The sequence below is a fragment of the Grampus griseus genome (genome assembly GCF_964374135.1).
Source record: "Grampus griseus genome assembly, chromosome: 14".
In the NCBI taxonomy this organism is placed as follows: Eukaryota; Metazoa; Chordata; class Mammalia; order Artiodactyla; family Delphinidae; genus Grampus; species Grampus griseus.
In genome coordinates, this window is record NC_139008.1 from 7,764,243 (window position 1) to 7,779,374 (window position 15,132).

A 15,132-nucleotide genomic window follows, 5' to 3' on the forward strand; every position below is an offset into this window, starting at 1 on the left:
AGAGGCTCATGCTCGGTGGGTGGCGGCACCCGGTGCACTTCGGAGAGCCCTGTTGGTTTCTCACTCGGGCCTGCGTATGTCTGCACACATGGCGAAGGGGGTGTGGCATGCCCCCCGCGGCCCCCCGCCACCTGCGTCCCTGCATGCCAGTAGCAGGTCACCTTGGGTGCCCTGGCCCTGCTACCCCGCGATAGGGGTGGGTCAGTTTCCCTTCCATCAAGCGACCTGTGCCAGGTTCAGCCCTCCGCAGTCAGGCTTTCTGATGGATCTGCCCATGGAACCCCTTGATGCCGGGCTGGGACAGACCTCAGAGTGAGAGGTGGGGGGACCGAGGGGCCCAGGGAGGCCCACAGACCGTGTGCTCTTCGACATCTCCTGCAGTGCTACCCCCATGGTCCCCGAGTTCTTCCCACTAGGTCTGGGACCCTGCAGTCGGCCGTGTGCCTCCAGCATCCAGCACCTGTCGGCAGAAGTCACTAGACACCCTCTGATTAAGTGACCCCTCCCCCGCCGCCCCCCCACCCCCACCCCGCCCCAGGAAGTAGGGTCTTCACTGAAAGCTCTTTGTTTTTCTCTAAGTTTTCTGCATCTGTGTGTGATTGGAACCAAACATCAACTTTACTTTTTTTGTCGTATTTCAATATTGGCTTTTTACCCCCTTTCTTGAAATCTCCTTTTATAACTTCTGCTGCTGCTGCTTAAATATAGATGTCTAAGTCCTCCTCCTTACCAGATTGTTTATATTTTTGAGAAGCCTTCTGCTTATCTGCGATTGCTCTCTCCTCTGTCTCCATCCCCACGCTGCCACATTGGTTTCAGTTGCTCTTTTTTTCCCCCCCTGCCTTCACTTGACTGGGATGTGTTTCAAATGTGGTCTATCAAAATGTGCAGTGTTTCCCTCTTTTCTGCAGTAGCTTTGACATCTGTTCTTGAATCCGAGCCCACGTTATTCTTTTGGACTTGCTTGCCCAAGAATTGCCGCAATGCCAGAAGCGCGGAGGGAGGGAGAGAGTGCGGTGTGGTGGCATCTCCCCCACCCCCTTGTTCCTCCCCCCAACCCCCCACCCCTTTAAAAACTCTCTGCCATTTCCAAGTTGACAGCACCCTAGATGTTTGTTCCAGCACTCCGCCGCCCCGTCTGGCAGCGGCCCACCCTGTAGCGGAATGAACGAAGTGCTCAGCAGCAGGGTTCGCAGACGCCTTTGGTTACTTCCGCCAAAAAGGAAGCCGGGTGGGTGGAGGGTGGGCGTAGAAGGCCTCTTGGCTTCCTGGATGTCTGTGCATGGATCTTCAGCTTGGAGTTTCCTCGCCTCCCTTAGCTCTGCTGGGCCTCGGGGCGATGGGCTGTACCACTGAGAAGCCACTTGGAGCCGCCGCTCGCATCCTAAGCAGAATGTGCCCGTGTGTGTCTTCAGTAGCCAAAGCCACCCAGCACGAGAATGCAACTCTCGGTGGCTTCGGGAATGTGTCCTTGCACTCCTGCTGTCCGCCCAGGACACCACCCTCCTGGGCCCATCTGCCGCAGGCTTGTTTCAAACGGAGGCTCTTGGCTTCTCCTCCCAGAGCTTCCAACGCTAGGACCCAGGTTCTCTGACGCTCCGCGTGCCGGTTTGTTGTGTGCGACAGGGGCCCACCCGCTCCTGTTGGTTCTCAGAGGCTCAGGGGCAAGTCTAGGGGTTGGGAGATAACACTGTTCCCAGGTGCCTCGCTTCCCAAGTTGACACGGCGCTGGAGATCCTTGTTCTTGGGACTTGCCTCTTAAGGTCCCTTTTGAAAACAACTAACAGGTCCTGAACATGATGTCTGGCCTCTAGTAAGCCCACAATAAGTATCTGTTGAACAAAAGCAAATCAGATGTGACTACAGAAGATGCCAGGCCCAGAGAGTCAGACAGGATGCCCCGGGGAGCAGCCCGGAGTCAAGCAGCAGGACTGGGGCCCAGAGACGTGGCAGGAAAGACGCTCGTGAAGGGCAGAAGCGAGTGACTCCGGGGAGGGGTGGTGTTTGGGCGCTGGCCTGACTCTGGCTTTAGCCAAGAAAAATGCATCTGCGTGTCCTGTCACGGGAGCAGTCACTTGTGGTGCGCCTGTCGATACACAGCATGTCAAGCCGAGCGGGTTTGGTTTTTTCAAGCCAGTCAGCGCACGGGGGCGGATGGGAGCCTCCGGGTGGTGCCCCGGTCCCTTTCCGCTGGCCCCCAGCCCCTCCTGGGCCACGAGGTGGTGATCCCTGGAGCCACGGGCTCCCCCACCGCCCCGCCACCCGGTGCCCTGGTCGGGTGCAAATGTGCTCTCCTCCCGTACAAAGTGCAATTACGATCTCGCCTTCCCTTCTTGTTTCTCTCCGCAGAGGGAACTCGATGCCACCGCAACAGTATTGGCGAACCGGCAGGATGAAAGCGAGCAGTCGAGAAAGCGGCTCATCGAGCAGAGCCGAGAGTTCAAGAAGAACACCCCAGAGGTGAGCAGCGGTGTCTCCCTCCCCGGCTCTCGGGAGAGGGGGCGTCTTACCGTCCCAGCGCGCGTTCGGAGGCTGTGTCGTGAGCACTTCATTCCTAGCAGACGGGCCGTCTGCTCCTTCCTTTCGGCTGCCCTTGGCCCCAACAGCGAGCCCCTGTGCGGGCTGGGGACCAGATTAAAGCCCGAGTGAATTCTAGATGCAGACGCTGAACCAGCTGGGGAGCCAGGGGCGGGACCCCAGCCCCACCATGCCGTGTGCTCATGTCTGTAGGCAGGACCTCACCCCCGGTCCTTAGGGAGCGTGAGTACAGGGACAGAGCCGGGTGGCAGGGCCTCAGAGGGGCACCTGCAGGCTGCACGCATCCAAGGATGCAGTATGCCGACGCTTCTTGCGAAACAGACGTTTAGTCTGGTCTGGCCTTTCACTTGCCTCTGTGTTTCCTGAAATATGCTTTAAAGGGCACTGGAAATGTGCACTTCGTGAGCTCCTGATTTTTCTTTTTTGGAAGTATGTGTTCAGAGGACAGTGTTTAGAGTGGCTGGGGCAGCCTTTTCCTGCCCTATTTTCTTGGTCCCTTGTTCCCTGAGTCCTTATCAAAGGCTTCAGAAGAAATAAAAAGACAGGAGAGTTTTACAGACAGTTGAGCAGACGTGAGGATTGCTTTCCGTGAGCTTCTGCCAGTTGGACCCACAGTGATGCTTGTGCCAAGGGCTCGTACCCAGCCTCCTGCACCCTCCACTCAGGTGTGAGCGCGTGGCGGGTGTTCAGAGCTGCAGCCCTGGCTGCCAGGCCTCCAGATTCTTCCATGGAGAACAAAGGAACAGGCCTGGAAGAAAAGCTGCTTTCTGGGAGGGATGCTTCTAACTTTTATAATAGTCCTGGAAAATGATGTGTGAATTGAATTTGCTTAAAAGTGGACCCATTTTAAGTGCTCCAGAGGAGCTTGCTGTTTAAGGGAGTGTTACTGTGAATCATTTGGGGAAACAAGTAATTAACCCGCTATTTTCAGAATAAGTATTTTAGGAGAAAAAATCGTGGTAGTCCAGTGGAAAGAAGTAAGGCTGTAGGGGCAGACCCACCTGAGTTTTAGGTTCATTGCTTACCCTCTCCACCCACCCTGCCCTGAAACGTGGATCTTCCGTGTTGTATCAGGACCAGACACGCGGGTCAGAGTGATTCAGGCTTGGGGGTTGCTGTCCTCCGTGCCGCTGGGGTTGGGAGTGGACTGCTGGTCTCCACGTTCCACCTCGTCATGTCATGAGCAAAGGCAGGATCAGAGAAGGCAGTCGAGCGACAGGCCACCTTCCTCCTCTTGGGCTGCTCAGAGCAGACCTTCCCGGAGGGTCTCGCCGCGGGGTTTCTTGCGCTCTTGTCTTTGACTTTGTTTCACTAGACCAGCCCGGGTCAGGTGTGTCTCTCGAGCCACCTTCAGCGCTGATCTAGCAACTAGCTGTCACCGCTGTCCCGTGTTCTCACTGTCCTTCCCTTGGTGACCATATGTCCACGGGTGGCCATAGAAAAATCTAAGAAGGAGGCGAGGTCACGCTTCTGAGGCGTCAGGCAACAGCAGGTGAATACAATTCGTCCCGTGAGGAAGTGCGCTGAAGAGAACTGGATGCCTGGGTGTTCCTCTTGGGTCCCAAGGTCCTGTCAGCTAAAGGTGGTGCCGGGGAAGGGCGTGTCCCCTCCAGCCCCCTCGGGCTCAGCGACCGGCCCGTCCCTCCATTGACATCTAAACAGGGCTCGTCGGGCAGGAACTGGCCGCCGGCCCCCATCCATGGCCTATGTTGAATCCCAAGCCAGTTACTTGATGAAACCTAGCCTCAAACTTTGCATTTTATCTCCTAATCCCAGTAAGTGGAAGAGGCTTGGGGAGGAGCAGCCTGGTGGGGAAGAGCCATTTGGGGCATTGCTTTCCGGGGCACGTTTTGTTTGTTTGTTCTTGATTTTTTTGGATTTTTTTTGGGGGGGGCTATAGGATATGGTGTTCTTGATTTTTTTTGTTTTTGGGGGGCGGGGCTGTAGGATGTGGGTTGGGAAATATCTCTGCAGGTTTTGCCAGGGCACGTTTTTAGACACCGTCTTCCACGGAGAAGGGGACGCAGAACCCCGCCTGGAAGGGATGGACGTTGCCATCCTGTTTGTCCCTGGCTCTGCCAGCTGGTCGGGGCTGGTGCCCTCTCGGGCTCCTCCTGTCACAGTCAGGAGGCCTCGCTGCGGCACACATTTCCCAGACGCGTGGAAGGGGGAAGCCGCTCACCGGCTGTTGCCCTGACGGCTCCCCTGCGTTTCCCAATCCCGGACCCATCCTTGAATTTGGTGTGGGGCTCCCATGGGAACTTGAGGCAAGACCCTGTGGAGAAGGCGGGCTCACCTGTGCTGCCAGCCATCCGGCGCCTTCTGCAGATTTGAGACCTCTTAAGGCTGCAGTGGAGGTGGGGGTGGGTAGCTTCAGCGAGGTCCTCCAGGGTACATGATGGCGGGACTTAGGGGTCCTGTGGTGTGGGGGTGTCTGGGGGCTCTGACGAGTGTGGGGCCCGGGACCCAGGTCAGGTATCGGGTCATCACCTTGTTTGGAGCTTCAGTCCAGAGGAGCGTGACCCGTCTGTGACATCAGTCATTTCTTCTGATTATTAAACAACTGAGGACAGATTAACACTTACTGTCGAGGGAATACTTCTGGAAATTGGACGTGTGAAGATGAAGGTTGCTTAGAACTTTGTTCTCAGGGGTAAAAAAAAAAAAGTTGGCTTGTTGATGGCGGGGGGCATCTCTGGGTGTGGACACAGACCAGCATCCTCACGCCTCACACAGTCAACCGAGTGAGGACCGGGCTGGCAGGGCAGAGCCAGTGCCACTGGTCTTGCTGGCGTCACACCAAGTGCGTTGATTCTGGATGAAAACCCTGATGTCCCTCTTTGTTCTGGGAAAGGAGTCTGTTGAGTGTCGAGTAAGTCTGTTAGGCAGGTTCAGGCTTCAGGGGGCAGTCAGAGGTGAGTGAAGCCGTCTGCCGACAGGGAGTTTGTGTTTTCCTGGACTGGTGCTGCCCAAGGGCAGCTGGGAAAGCCCGGGTCCAGGGGTGGGTCAGTGCCCACCCCACCAGCCAGGAGCACACGAGGCACCGCGGAGGGAGGCCGGAGCCTTGAAGACTTTTTGTTTAGAATGCAGTTCTTTCAGTTTCAGTTTTGTGTCATTAATGAATACATTCCTAGTCAATTGATAGTCTCGCTTCTGTCCTTTTCAACTCAAGATTGTAGTTAATCTGAAGGAGATGCAGTTACTCTGCATATGAAGTTCATGCCTTTCTTTGACTCAGAAAAGAGTCCCTTTCGAAGGAAAGCGTTTTGAATTTGAATTCTGTGACTAAACATCCGTTCCCTGTTGAGTTTATGATTGATAATTGAACGTAAAAGACGGGGGGGGGGGGTGTTTCTAGGTTGTTTCACTCTTTGTATTTATTGCTGCAGGTGACTTACTGGCTGGTGTCATTGGGCAAATGACTTAACCTCCCAAAGTCTCAGTTTCATCATCTGTAAAAAGTGTAATTGGCAGGGCCCAGCTCACAGGGTTGCTATGTGTGTGTAGTGTTTGTGTGTGTGTGTGTGGTATGTAATGTGTGTGTAGTGAGTAGTGTGTGTGTGGGGGGGAGAGCTCCACAGGCCCAGCACCGAGAGTCTAGTACGTGTTTGTTAATGAGCATTAACTTGGAAAACATACTACGAAACACATGAGATACAGTTGTCTTCTGCTCCTCAAAGCCAGTTCAAGGAACTTAAAAAAAAAAAACAACCCACAACAAATATAGGCTGTTTTCACCCGAAGTGTTCCAGAAGTTGATGTGTAACAACAGGTAATCATTTTACAAGTATTTTTGAGCTCCTTCCACGTGCCGGATGGTTTGGCCCTGGGGATAAAATCCTACCCCCGTTCTTAAAAAGTTCCTTATATTCTTACCAAGCAAGTACACCATCCTGATAAGGCATGTTAAGTATAGGACAGTGTCTCTGGAATCTTCTGAACGCAGACTTTCCCCCAGAAGCACTCTTAGATCAGTGCTGGTAAATTCCAAGCCGCGTGTGTCACAGTGATTCTTACTGTAGGTGAGCAGGGCTGCTTTTTGAGCCTTGGTTCTCAACCTTTGAAGCATTGGGGAAGGACCTGCCCCCTGAGAAATGCACACGTTTGCACATAGTTTAGTTTCTCCTGGACCCTCTGAAACTCATCCAGCAGCCCCTGGCTTAATGCACAGCTGCAGGGCACGCTTTGGTGGTCTCAGTGGTCTCAGCGCACCACCCTGGGAGCTCTGTACGTGTCTCCCCCTTCACCTTCCTCCTAGTTGTGCCCAGACTGGGGGGTGGGGGGATGAAAGATGGGGGAAAGGGGCTGCGTGACAGATGAATGCTGGGGCCTTGACCTCTGGGCAGAGGCCACTGCACTTCGGCCCCCGGGCTGGATTTTGGGGACCGGGAGGTGGTAGAGGAGCTGGGCCACCTCCGCTGATGCGGGGCCCTGCAGGCTGGCGGCAGGGGCAGGTGCCTCCACGCTGGGTGGCACATCCTCCCTGCCCGAGGCTGGTGAAGAGCATGGCTAGGCTGGCGGCAGCTTTCTTGAAGCTCTTGAAGCCAGAGCTGTGGGTTCAGTGCAGGCCAAAACCCTGTGCCTTTTGCTTTTCTGTTGCTTTGATCAGAGAGCCAGGGTGTGGGCGGGATTACCTTTGATGCCTCAGTGTTGATAAACCTAATGGCAGATTAGAGGACCAGGGATGTGGAGGGCCCTGCCCAGAACCCTCCTAGGGCACACGCGGCTCCTTACTCCTGGAAACTGAGTTACTTCCCATGGCGGGTGGGGACGGAGACAGGAACTGCAACGCTAGGGTTTCATGATTCTACCTAGGAATTGCTTTTTTTCTTGGTTTTCTGTTTGATTAACTTTTAAGTTTGCTCCTGGGACAAACGTTTGTCTTGACCACCATCTCACAGCTGCTACTCGCCAGGCTGGGACTTGAAACCAGGCAGCCTGGCTCCTGAGTTGGTGCTTTTAGCTGCCTCCTCGATGCGCTGAGCATCTGGAGTGGTGCAGGCCCACAGAGTCAGGTCACGGGAGGTGTGCAGGGGGTGCTGTCCCAGCTCAGCGGCTCCAGCTATTTGAATATGATGCTCAACCATCAGAAGAAGGGTCTTCAGTGTTAGATTAGACTTGCTTCCAGACGGAGCACAAGGGGTGGTTTTTGTTTTGTTGCCTTTCTTTTCAACAACAGAAGGACCATCCTTTATGGGGAGGAGGAAAGGAAAACCTCCGCCTGGAGATGCTGCAGTTTTATCATAGAACCATCTCTGGGCCTCATTTTTGTCCCGGCAGAGTGTCCAGCTCCTAACCCAGAATGTGTCTTAGGCACCTGACTGTCAGACTTCGCTGGATTAATCTATGCTTCTTATGAAAGGGGTCACATCTCTTCTGTGAGGTTTAAAACGCAGCTGCAATTCGGGAGCTCTCCTTGGTCATTTTTTTCCCCTGATGTATTTTTGCCTCAACATTTCTTGCTCTCTTGAGTGTTAATCCTCGTGACACCTGGTCCACCAGGCTCACATCCTGGGTCTGTTTCCCACATTTCTCCTGCGCAAACGCACGTGGCCTCTTTCTTCCGTCACCATCTCTCGCTCCCGTCGTGACAGACAGAGCTCAGTGCCCGCCCTGACCAGGGCTCGGCTCCCTGACCACCCTCGATCCCTGATGGAGAAGGTGGCCCTGGACCTGGCACCACCCACAGCCTCACAGCCCCGCCTCCCGGGTCAGCAGGCCTGGCTCCGTGAAGGGAACGTTCTCTTTCCTGCTGACATAACCGCCTGTTCGCGGGCGTTCATTTCCTGAGCGCCAGAATCTTAATTTGCCCTCTCTGTCTCTGGCTGGAGTGTTTTTCTGATTTTTACATTCTTAGGAAACAGTTATAGAATAGTCAGGAGTCGTCTTGACATACAACTCGGGAAGCAATCTTGCACCACGGCTGAAATGAACTGGATTTGTGGATTTCTCCCCAACTCTGGCAGGTGGGGGCAGAGCGAGGGCGCCTTCTTTAAGTCCCCAGTCACTTTCTTATTGATCAGGATGGACTCCTTCTGAGTGAGATAAAAAGTCACGTGCCCCCAGCCCGTCTCCAGCACGCGTGAGCCAGCTGCTCCCCTTCTGCGGAGGTGAGGGGGACAGAAGGACGGAAAGACGCTGCAAACCTTGTGGCTCCTTTTGCGCTCCCTGTGAGAAAGGAGTCAGCAGGCTGGGGGAGGGAAGGAGGGGGCAGTAATATAGTTGTGGCCCGGGCCCAAATGCATTTAGTCACTGCCTCTACAGCCTTTATATAGACACTGCAGGGAGTGACTCAGCCTGGAAAAAGAGCGTCACTTAAAAATAAAGTTGCAACTCAGATGGACACGTCCTGCACAGGCTGCCTCCAGACGGCGTGGCTGGGGATTGGTGAGAAACCTGGGGTGGGGGTGGGTGTCTTTGCCCCACATGGCCCTGTAGGGGTCCCAGGCCGGTCAGGTGGCCAAGGTGAGGATGGTCCTTACAGCTGCATCGTGGAATTGGCATGAGGATTGAACGAGCTCACGAATGACTCCCCAAGCTTTTTAAACTATCAAACAGTGTTCAGACGTTCTTCGCTACAACTGGACATGCTTGCGTGTTGAGCAGTGACTGAATTCTTCGCTCTTCTCTTGTTTTCAAGAAATGGACAGACTGTGGAGGCCTGTGTGGCTTCAGGCACATGGGAGACTAGAAGCGCGAGCTTAGTTTTCCTGGTGCCTCACTGGACACGGGAATACGTTCATTGACGACCCACTGCACTGATTTGACAAATTGTGACCTTTTTTACTAGTTTAATCCCACTTTATTAAATACACATAATCATACAGAGCCCAAAGCCTGGAGGGTTAATCACCAAAATGCTAACCTTATATTATTTCTGTAGGGAGTAGGGGAGGGGTACAGGTGACATTCATTGTCTCCTTCCTGTTCTTCTATACTGTCAACAAATTGTGACTTTTTTTTAAACCATAACTAGGACTTTTTTTTTTTTTTAAGTTTTATTGGAATACAGTCATGGTTTCTTGCTTTTTAAGTCTTATGTATTTATTTAGGCTGTGCTGGGTCTTCGTTGTGGTGCGCGGGCTTAATTGCGGTATGTAGGATCTTAGTTCCCAGACCAGGGATCAAACCCAGGACCCCTGCGTTGGGAGTGCGGAGTCTTAACTGTCGGACCACCAGGGAAGCCCTAACAAATTGTGACTTTTAAAGAGAAGGGCAGACCAGACGTGCCTCTAGGGACACGGGCCTTTCAGGAAGGGTAGTGGTGGGGAGGAGGCCTGTAAGCTTGAAGACCGGGGGATGCAGGCGGACACCATCCAGGAACACGGACACCCCCAGTGCCCCGCAGACCACTCACATCGGGGACCCAGGAATCTAGACGCAGCCCCTCTGCTGAGTCTGCAGCTCTGGTACAATGACTTCCTCCCACTTCGGAAGGGGAAAGGCCTGTAGGCCGGAGCTGTGGCTCCATCCATCATGTGTACTTAGCTGTGCACCTTGAGCACCATGGACGCTGGGTGACCATAATTATAGCATTAGTTTAGGAATCTTTTCTTTACAAAACAGAATCTTTGAAATATATATTAACGCATGTGTGTGGAATCTAGAAAAATGGTTCAGATGAACGTATTTGCAGGGCAGGAATAGAGACACAGACGTAGAGAACGGCCATGTAGACACAGTGGGGGAAGGAGAGGGTGGGATGAGCTGGGAGATTAGGATTGACATAAACGCACTACCATGTGTAAAGTAGCTAGCTAGTGGGAACCTGCTGTACAGCACAGGGAGCTCAGCTCAGTGCTCTGTGATGACCGAGGGGTGGGATGTGGGGCGGGATGGGAGGGAGGTCCAAGAGGGAGGGGATATGTGTATAGGTATAGCTGATTCACTTCGTTGTACAGCAGAAACTGACACGACATTGTAAAGCAACTATACTCCAGTTTTAAAAAATGTTAACTGTACTGCTCTACAAGATTCATTTCTCAAACAGGCAGATAAAATTTTACTTAGCACTTTAATTTTATTTTCTGTACAGAATTTTAAAAAAATTTCAAGAACTGCCTTTCTCTGGCAGTTCCTCAAAATGTTAAACACAGAGTTACCCTATGACCCAGCACTTCCACTCCTAGGTATATATCCAAAAGAACTGAAAACATGTCCGCGCAAAGACTTGCATGTGAATGTTTATAGCAGTGCTGTTCAAGATAGTCAAAAAGTAGAAACGACCCAGGCGTCCATCAAGAGATGAATCAATAAACAAAATGTGATATAGCCATACAATGGAATATTATTCAGCTATAAAAAGGAATAACGTGTTATAATATAGATGAACTTTGAGGCATTTTGCTCAGTAAAAGAAGCTAGACACAAAATGCCACGTGATTGCATTTATATGAAATGTCCGTAATAGGCAAATCCATAGAAGTAGATTGGGAGTGGCCGGGGGATGGGGAGAGACTGCTAATGCTTATGGGTTTTTTGGGGGGATGATGGAAACGCTCTGGAATCAGATAGTAGTGATGGTTGCACAACTTTGTGTATATGCCAAACACCACTGAACTGTACACTTTCTTTATTTTTATTTTTTTTTTTGGCTGTGTTGGGCCTTCATTGCTGCACACGGGCTTTCTCTAGTTGTGAGCAGGGGCTACTCTTTGTTGCGGTGCGTGGGCTTCTCATTTCAGTGACTTCTCTTGTTACGGAGCGTGGGCTTTAGGCACACGGGCTTCAGTAGTTGTGGCTCGCGGGCTCTATGGCGCAGGCTCAGTAGTCGCGGTGCACGGGCTTAGTTGCTGCATAGCATGTCGGATCTTCCCGGACCAGGGCTCGAACCCGTGTCCCCTGCATCGGCAGGCAGATTCTCTTTTTTTCTTGCGATACGCGGGCCTCTCACTGTTGTGGCCTCTCCTGTTGCGGAGCACAGGCTCCGGATGCGTAGGCTCAGCGGCCATGGCTCACGGGCCTAGCCACTCTGCGGCATGTGGGACCTTCCCGGACTGGGGCACGAACCCGTGTCCCGTGCATCGGCAGGCAGACCCTCAACCACTGCGCCACCAAGGAAGCCCTGAACTGTACACTTTAACAAGATAAACTTTATGGTATGTGAATTATATCTCAATTAAGGGTTTTTTTTTTTATAATGCCTTTCTTTGTGGGGTGTGGGAAATCCCTGCACAGGTGGTCTGTTCACTTGTTCTCTCTCTCTCTCTCTTTCTTTTTTTTTTTCTTTTGCGATACGCGGGCCTCTCACTGTTGTGGCCTCTCCCGTTGCGGAGCACAGGCTCCAGACGCGCAGGCTCAGCAGCCATGGCTCATGGGCCTAGCCACTCCGCGGCATGTGGGATCTTCCCGGACCAGGGCACGAACCCGTGTCCCCTGCATCGGCAGGCGGACTCTCAACCACTGTGCCACCAGGGAAGCCCACACTTGTTCTCTCTTATCCTCTGAAGAAATTCCCTATATAAAAGGGTCTTGTGGATTTCATTTGGGCAGTGGCCAGCTTGGTTTGGAAAAGGCTGCTCCAATATTTGGCCAGATTATAAAGCCCAAATAATCAACTTGGGTGTTTAATCATTCCAGAATCACCCACCGTTAAGTTATAAGAAGACTTTAACTAGAAAAAGTTTAAAAATTAAAAGTGAACTTTTAACTGTTACCAATTAAACTCTTTAAGCCAGTTTATCAACCCAAGAGGTTATTTTCTGGTTTCTTCTGGGTCCCTAGGAGAGAAAACCTGCCTTGAGAGTGATAGATAGAGTAATGAATGCAACACAAATGTCATTCAGCCCCCAGTCGGTAATGGCTGGTGGCCACGTTATTCCCCCTCATTCCAGAGAGACCCTGCAGTGTGCTCCCAAGGCACCAGGGAGGCCTCTGGAGCAGAAGAGGACTTAGCTCAGACTTGGCCACATGGAGTGAGTCTAGCTCCATGGCTCAGTGGCATTGGGACAGAAACTTAACCTCAGCTCCTCCATCTGCAAAAGTATATTCTGCTTACTTCAAGAGACCATGTTGAGGAACATGTGAGATTCCTGGGAAGTAAGTGGCCAGTCCTGGGCTGGAGTGGAGTGGACAAGCCAGTAAGTGGTGACCAGGATCTTTGGGCTAAGTTACCTTGACCAAGATCACCGGGCATTCTGGGACGCAGACCCCATGTGTATAAATGGAACTGACAATATCCCAGCTGCTGGGCAGGTGAAATGAATTCAATTGTAAGGAACATATAGTAGGTGCTCAATAAACACTTTTCTTCCTGCATTCTTTCCTCCCTCCCTTCCTTCCTTCCTTCCTTCCTTCTGAGCCCTTTCCTGGGCCAGGGGCCGTCTGAGGTTCTGAGATACAGCAAGACACCGAAAGAAGGTTCTGGCTCATGTGGGGAGTAGGCAGACAGTGACCACGTAAACAAGTGACACACAGGATAATTTCAGGTGGTGGTAAGAATGAAAACAGGACAGTACGGCAGTGAGTATGGATGGGTGGAAGGATCTTCAGGAAGTTAGGACAGTTTCTTGAATCAAAAAATGGAAAATGACCTTTTGCACAGCTCCCTGCTGCTACCCTTGCTGAATTTGGGCAGATTGCTTAGCTGCGGGGTCCCTGTAATTTCTTTCAGCTAAACGCCTGATGGCCTGTGTTTGCTCTTATCACTTAGTGACTTTGAGACACCAGATTCGGTCCCTCTGCTTCCTAAGACCGGGAGCTTTTCCATTCGGATTGTCAGAAACTTCAGTCGGTAAACATTTGAGTTGGAGGGAGGCCTTGTTTTGTTTGACTGCCTTTGGCCCAGAAAAGTGAATTCGAAGGTAATCAATGAAGAGTTAATCTCTTGGTCCGTGTTGGTTACACAGGAAGCAGGCAGAACTGCTCCAGGAGCCCTGACCTGGGGGCTGCGTGTGGCATCTGCAGAGCCCTCAGGACCCGCTTGCTTCCCGGGAGCGGCCTGTCCCAACTCACTCACTGAAATGTCGCAGGGCTGCCGTTCCCTTTCCTTCCTGAGCCCGTGTGCCGCTTCCTCTATGTGTCTAGCAGTTTTCAAAGGGCCATTTTAAGTATAACAGACAGATTCTCTGAGAGTTTAATAACTGTCAGAAGGAAAAGGCTGTAATTAGATGCATGTGGCGTGGAAGTTTAGTCGAGACCACTCTGAGTTGTATAACCTCCAAGCCTCCATTTTCTTATCCAGAAAATGGGAGTGATGACAACTCTTGCAGGGTAATTATGAGTCAGACAGAACGCTGTAGACGGACCAGAGTAACCTTGGCAAATAGCGGGAGCTCAATAAATGGCCTGTTGAGTGTATGTTATAGGAATCTAATCTTTTAAAAGGAGAAATTGTGTTCACGAGTGAATTTGAAAGCTATAAATGAGCACTAAAATTTAAAAAAACAAAACAAAACTCTTTTGGGGCGGCAGGGGGGCCTCGCCGCTCAGCACGTGGGATCTTAGTTCCGACCAGAGATCAAACCTGTGCCCCCTGCAGTGGAAAACACGAGGTCCTAACCACTGGACCGCCAGGGAAGTCCCCCCACACAAAAATACTCTTAAAGCATTAAGTAGATGTATAGGTCTATAAGCTATAGACCTAGTTTCTAGGGCAGACTTGAATAGATTCAGTTAAATTAAAATACACTCCTTCCATATGTGTCTAGATGGTCATTTTCTCTCCCTTTGCATTGGTGCTACTGTTCATGGAGTGGAAATACTTGCCTAAGCTCTCTCTTTGGAAGCTGTTCTTTGGGAGCAGCCCCGTAGCTTGTCTTTCTGGTCAATAACCTCAACCGAAGTACATTTTGGGTAGAGAATGTCATTCTACATAGGATGTAGTAATAACCCGGGTATAGACCGGAGCTCACAGCTCTTCTCAGTAAACATCCTTGCTGTGTGCAGTTTGTCAGGTATGATGGTTAAATGGGAAAGCCATAAAATTTGGTTGAAATTGTGGTGAACTGTTATTTATTAATATTTATCGAGTACTTACCAAGAGCCAAGCATTATGCTAAGTGCATCACGGTCACCCAAGGAGGTGGGTGTCCTTAGTGCCACTTTACAGAGTGCAAGCCAGCTGCCTCCCAGGCAGACAGACTCCCAAGAACGAGGCCATAACCATTGTGTCAGACTGCCCCCTTTTAGCTTCCAAAAGTCGATTTTTAGTCAGTTAATTGTAAGCGGTTTCTCTTCTGTTAGTTAAAAAAACAACCAAAAGAATATATATATATATATATATATTTTTTTTTTTTTTTTGAGTATCGCTCTGAAGTGACATACCCATTTAAAGGGTGTTGTATGTGCTGGGTGTGCGTTTTGCGGGATTATACCCAGGGAAGAGCGGTTAGGCTAAAATCTGACGTTTACTTGAAAACACTGGTTGCCTTACGGGAGTTTTTATAACCCAAAGCACGGGAATATCTCCCCTTCTGTTTTGAGATTTTTGTCAGTCAAGAAAGTGACAGATGACAGGTCCTGCTGACCCTGAGATCTGTTGTCTTAAGTTTTTCTTTCTTTGCCCAAGGCGGCTACGGGCGGGAATAGTTGGGGCTAATCATTGAACACTGTTTTTTTTTTTTGCCACGCCGTACGGCATGCGGGATCCCAGTT

At 51.3% G+C, this 15,132-nt stretch overlaps 1 protein-coding gene across 12 annotated transcripts in view; it reads left to right on the plus strand.

Moving 5' to 3' along the window:
* The window catches only part of CUX1 (cut like homeobox 1), a gene marked incomplete at its 3' end in the record, with an annotated part of 372,121 nt that overhangs the window by 77,071 nt on the left and 279,918 nt on the right, over positions 1 to 15,132 (plus strand). For all 12 annotated transcript variants that reach the window (XM_082670227.1, XM_082670228.1, XM_082670231.1 and 9 more), the window contains exon 2: positions 2,350 to 2,460. In XM_082670227.1, the coding sequence (XP_082526353.1) occupies positions 2,350 to 2,460 (111 nt within the window). The remainder of the gene's footprint in view (positions 1 to 2,349; positions 2,461 to 15,132) is intronic.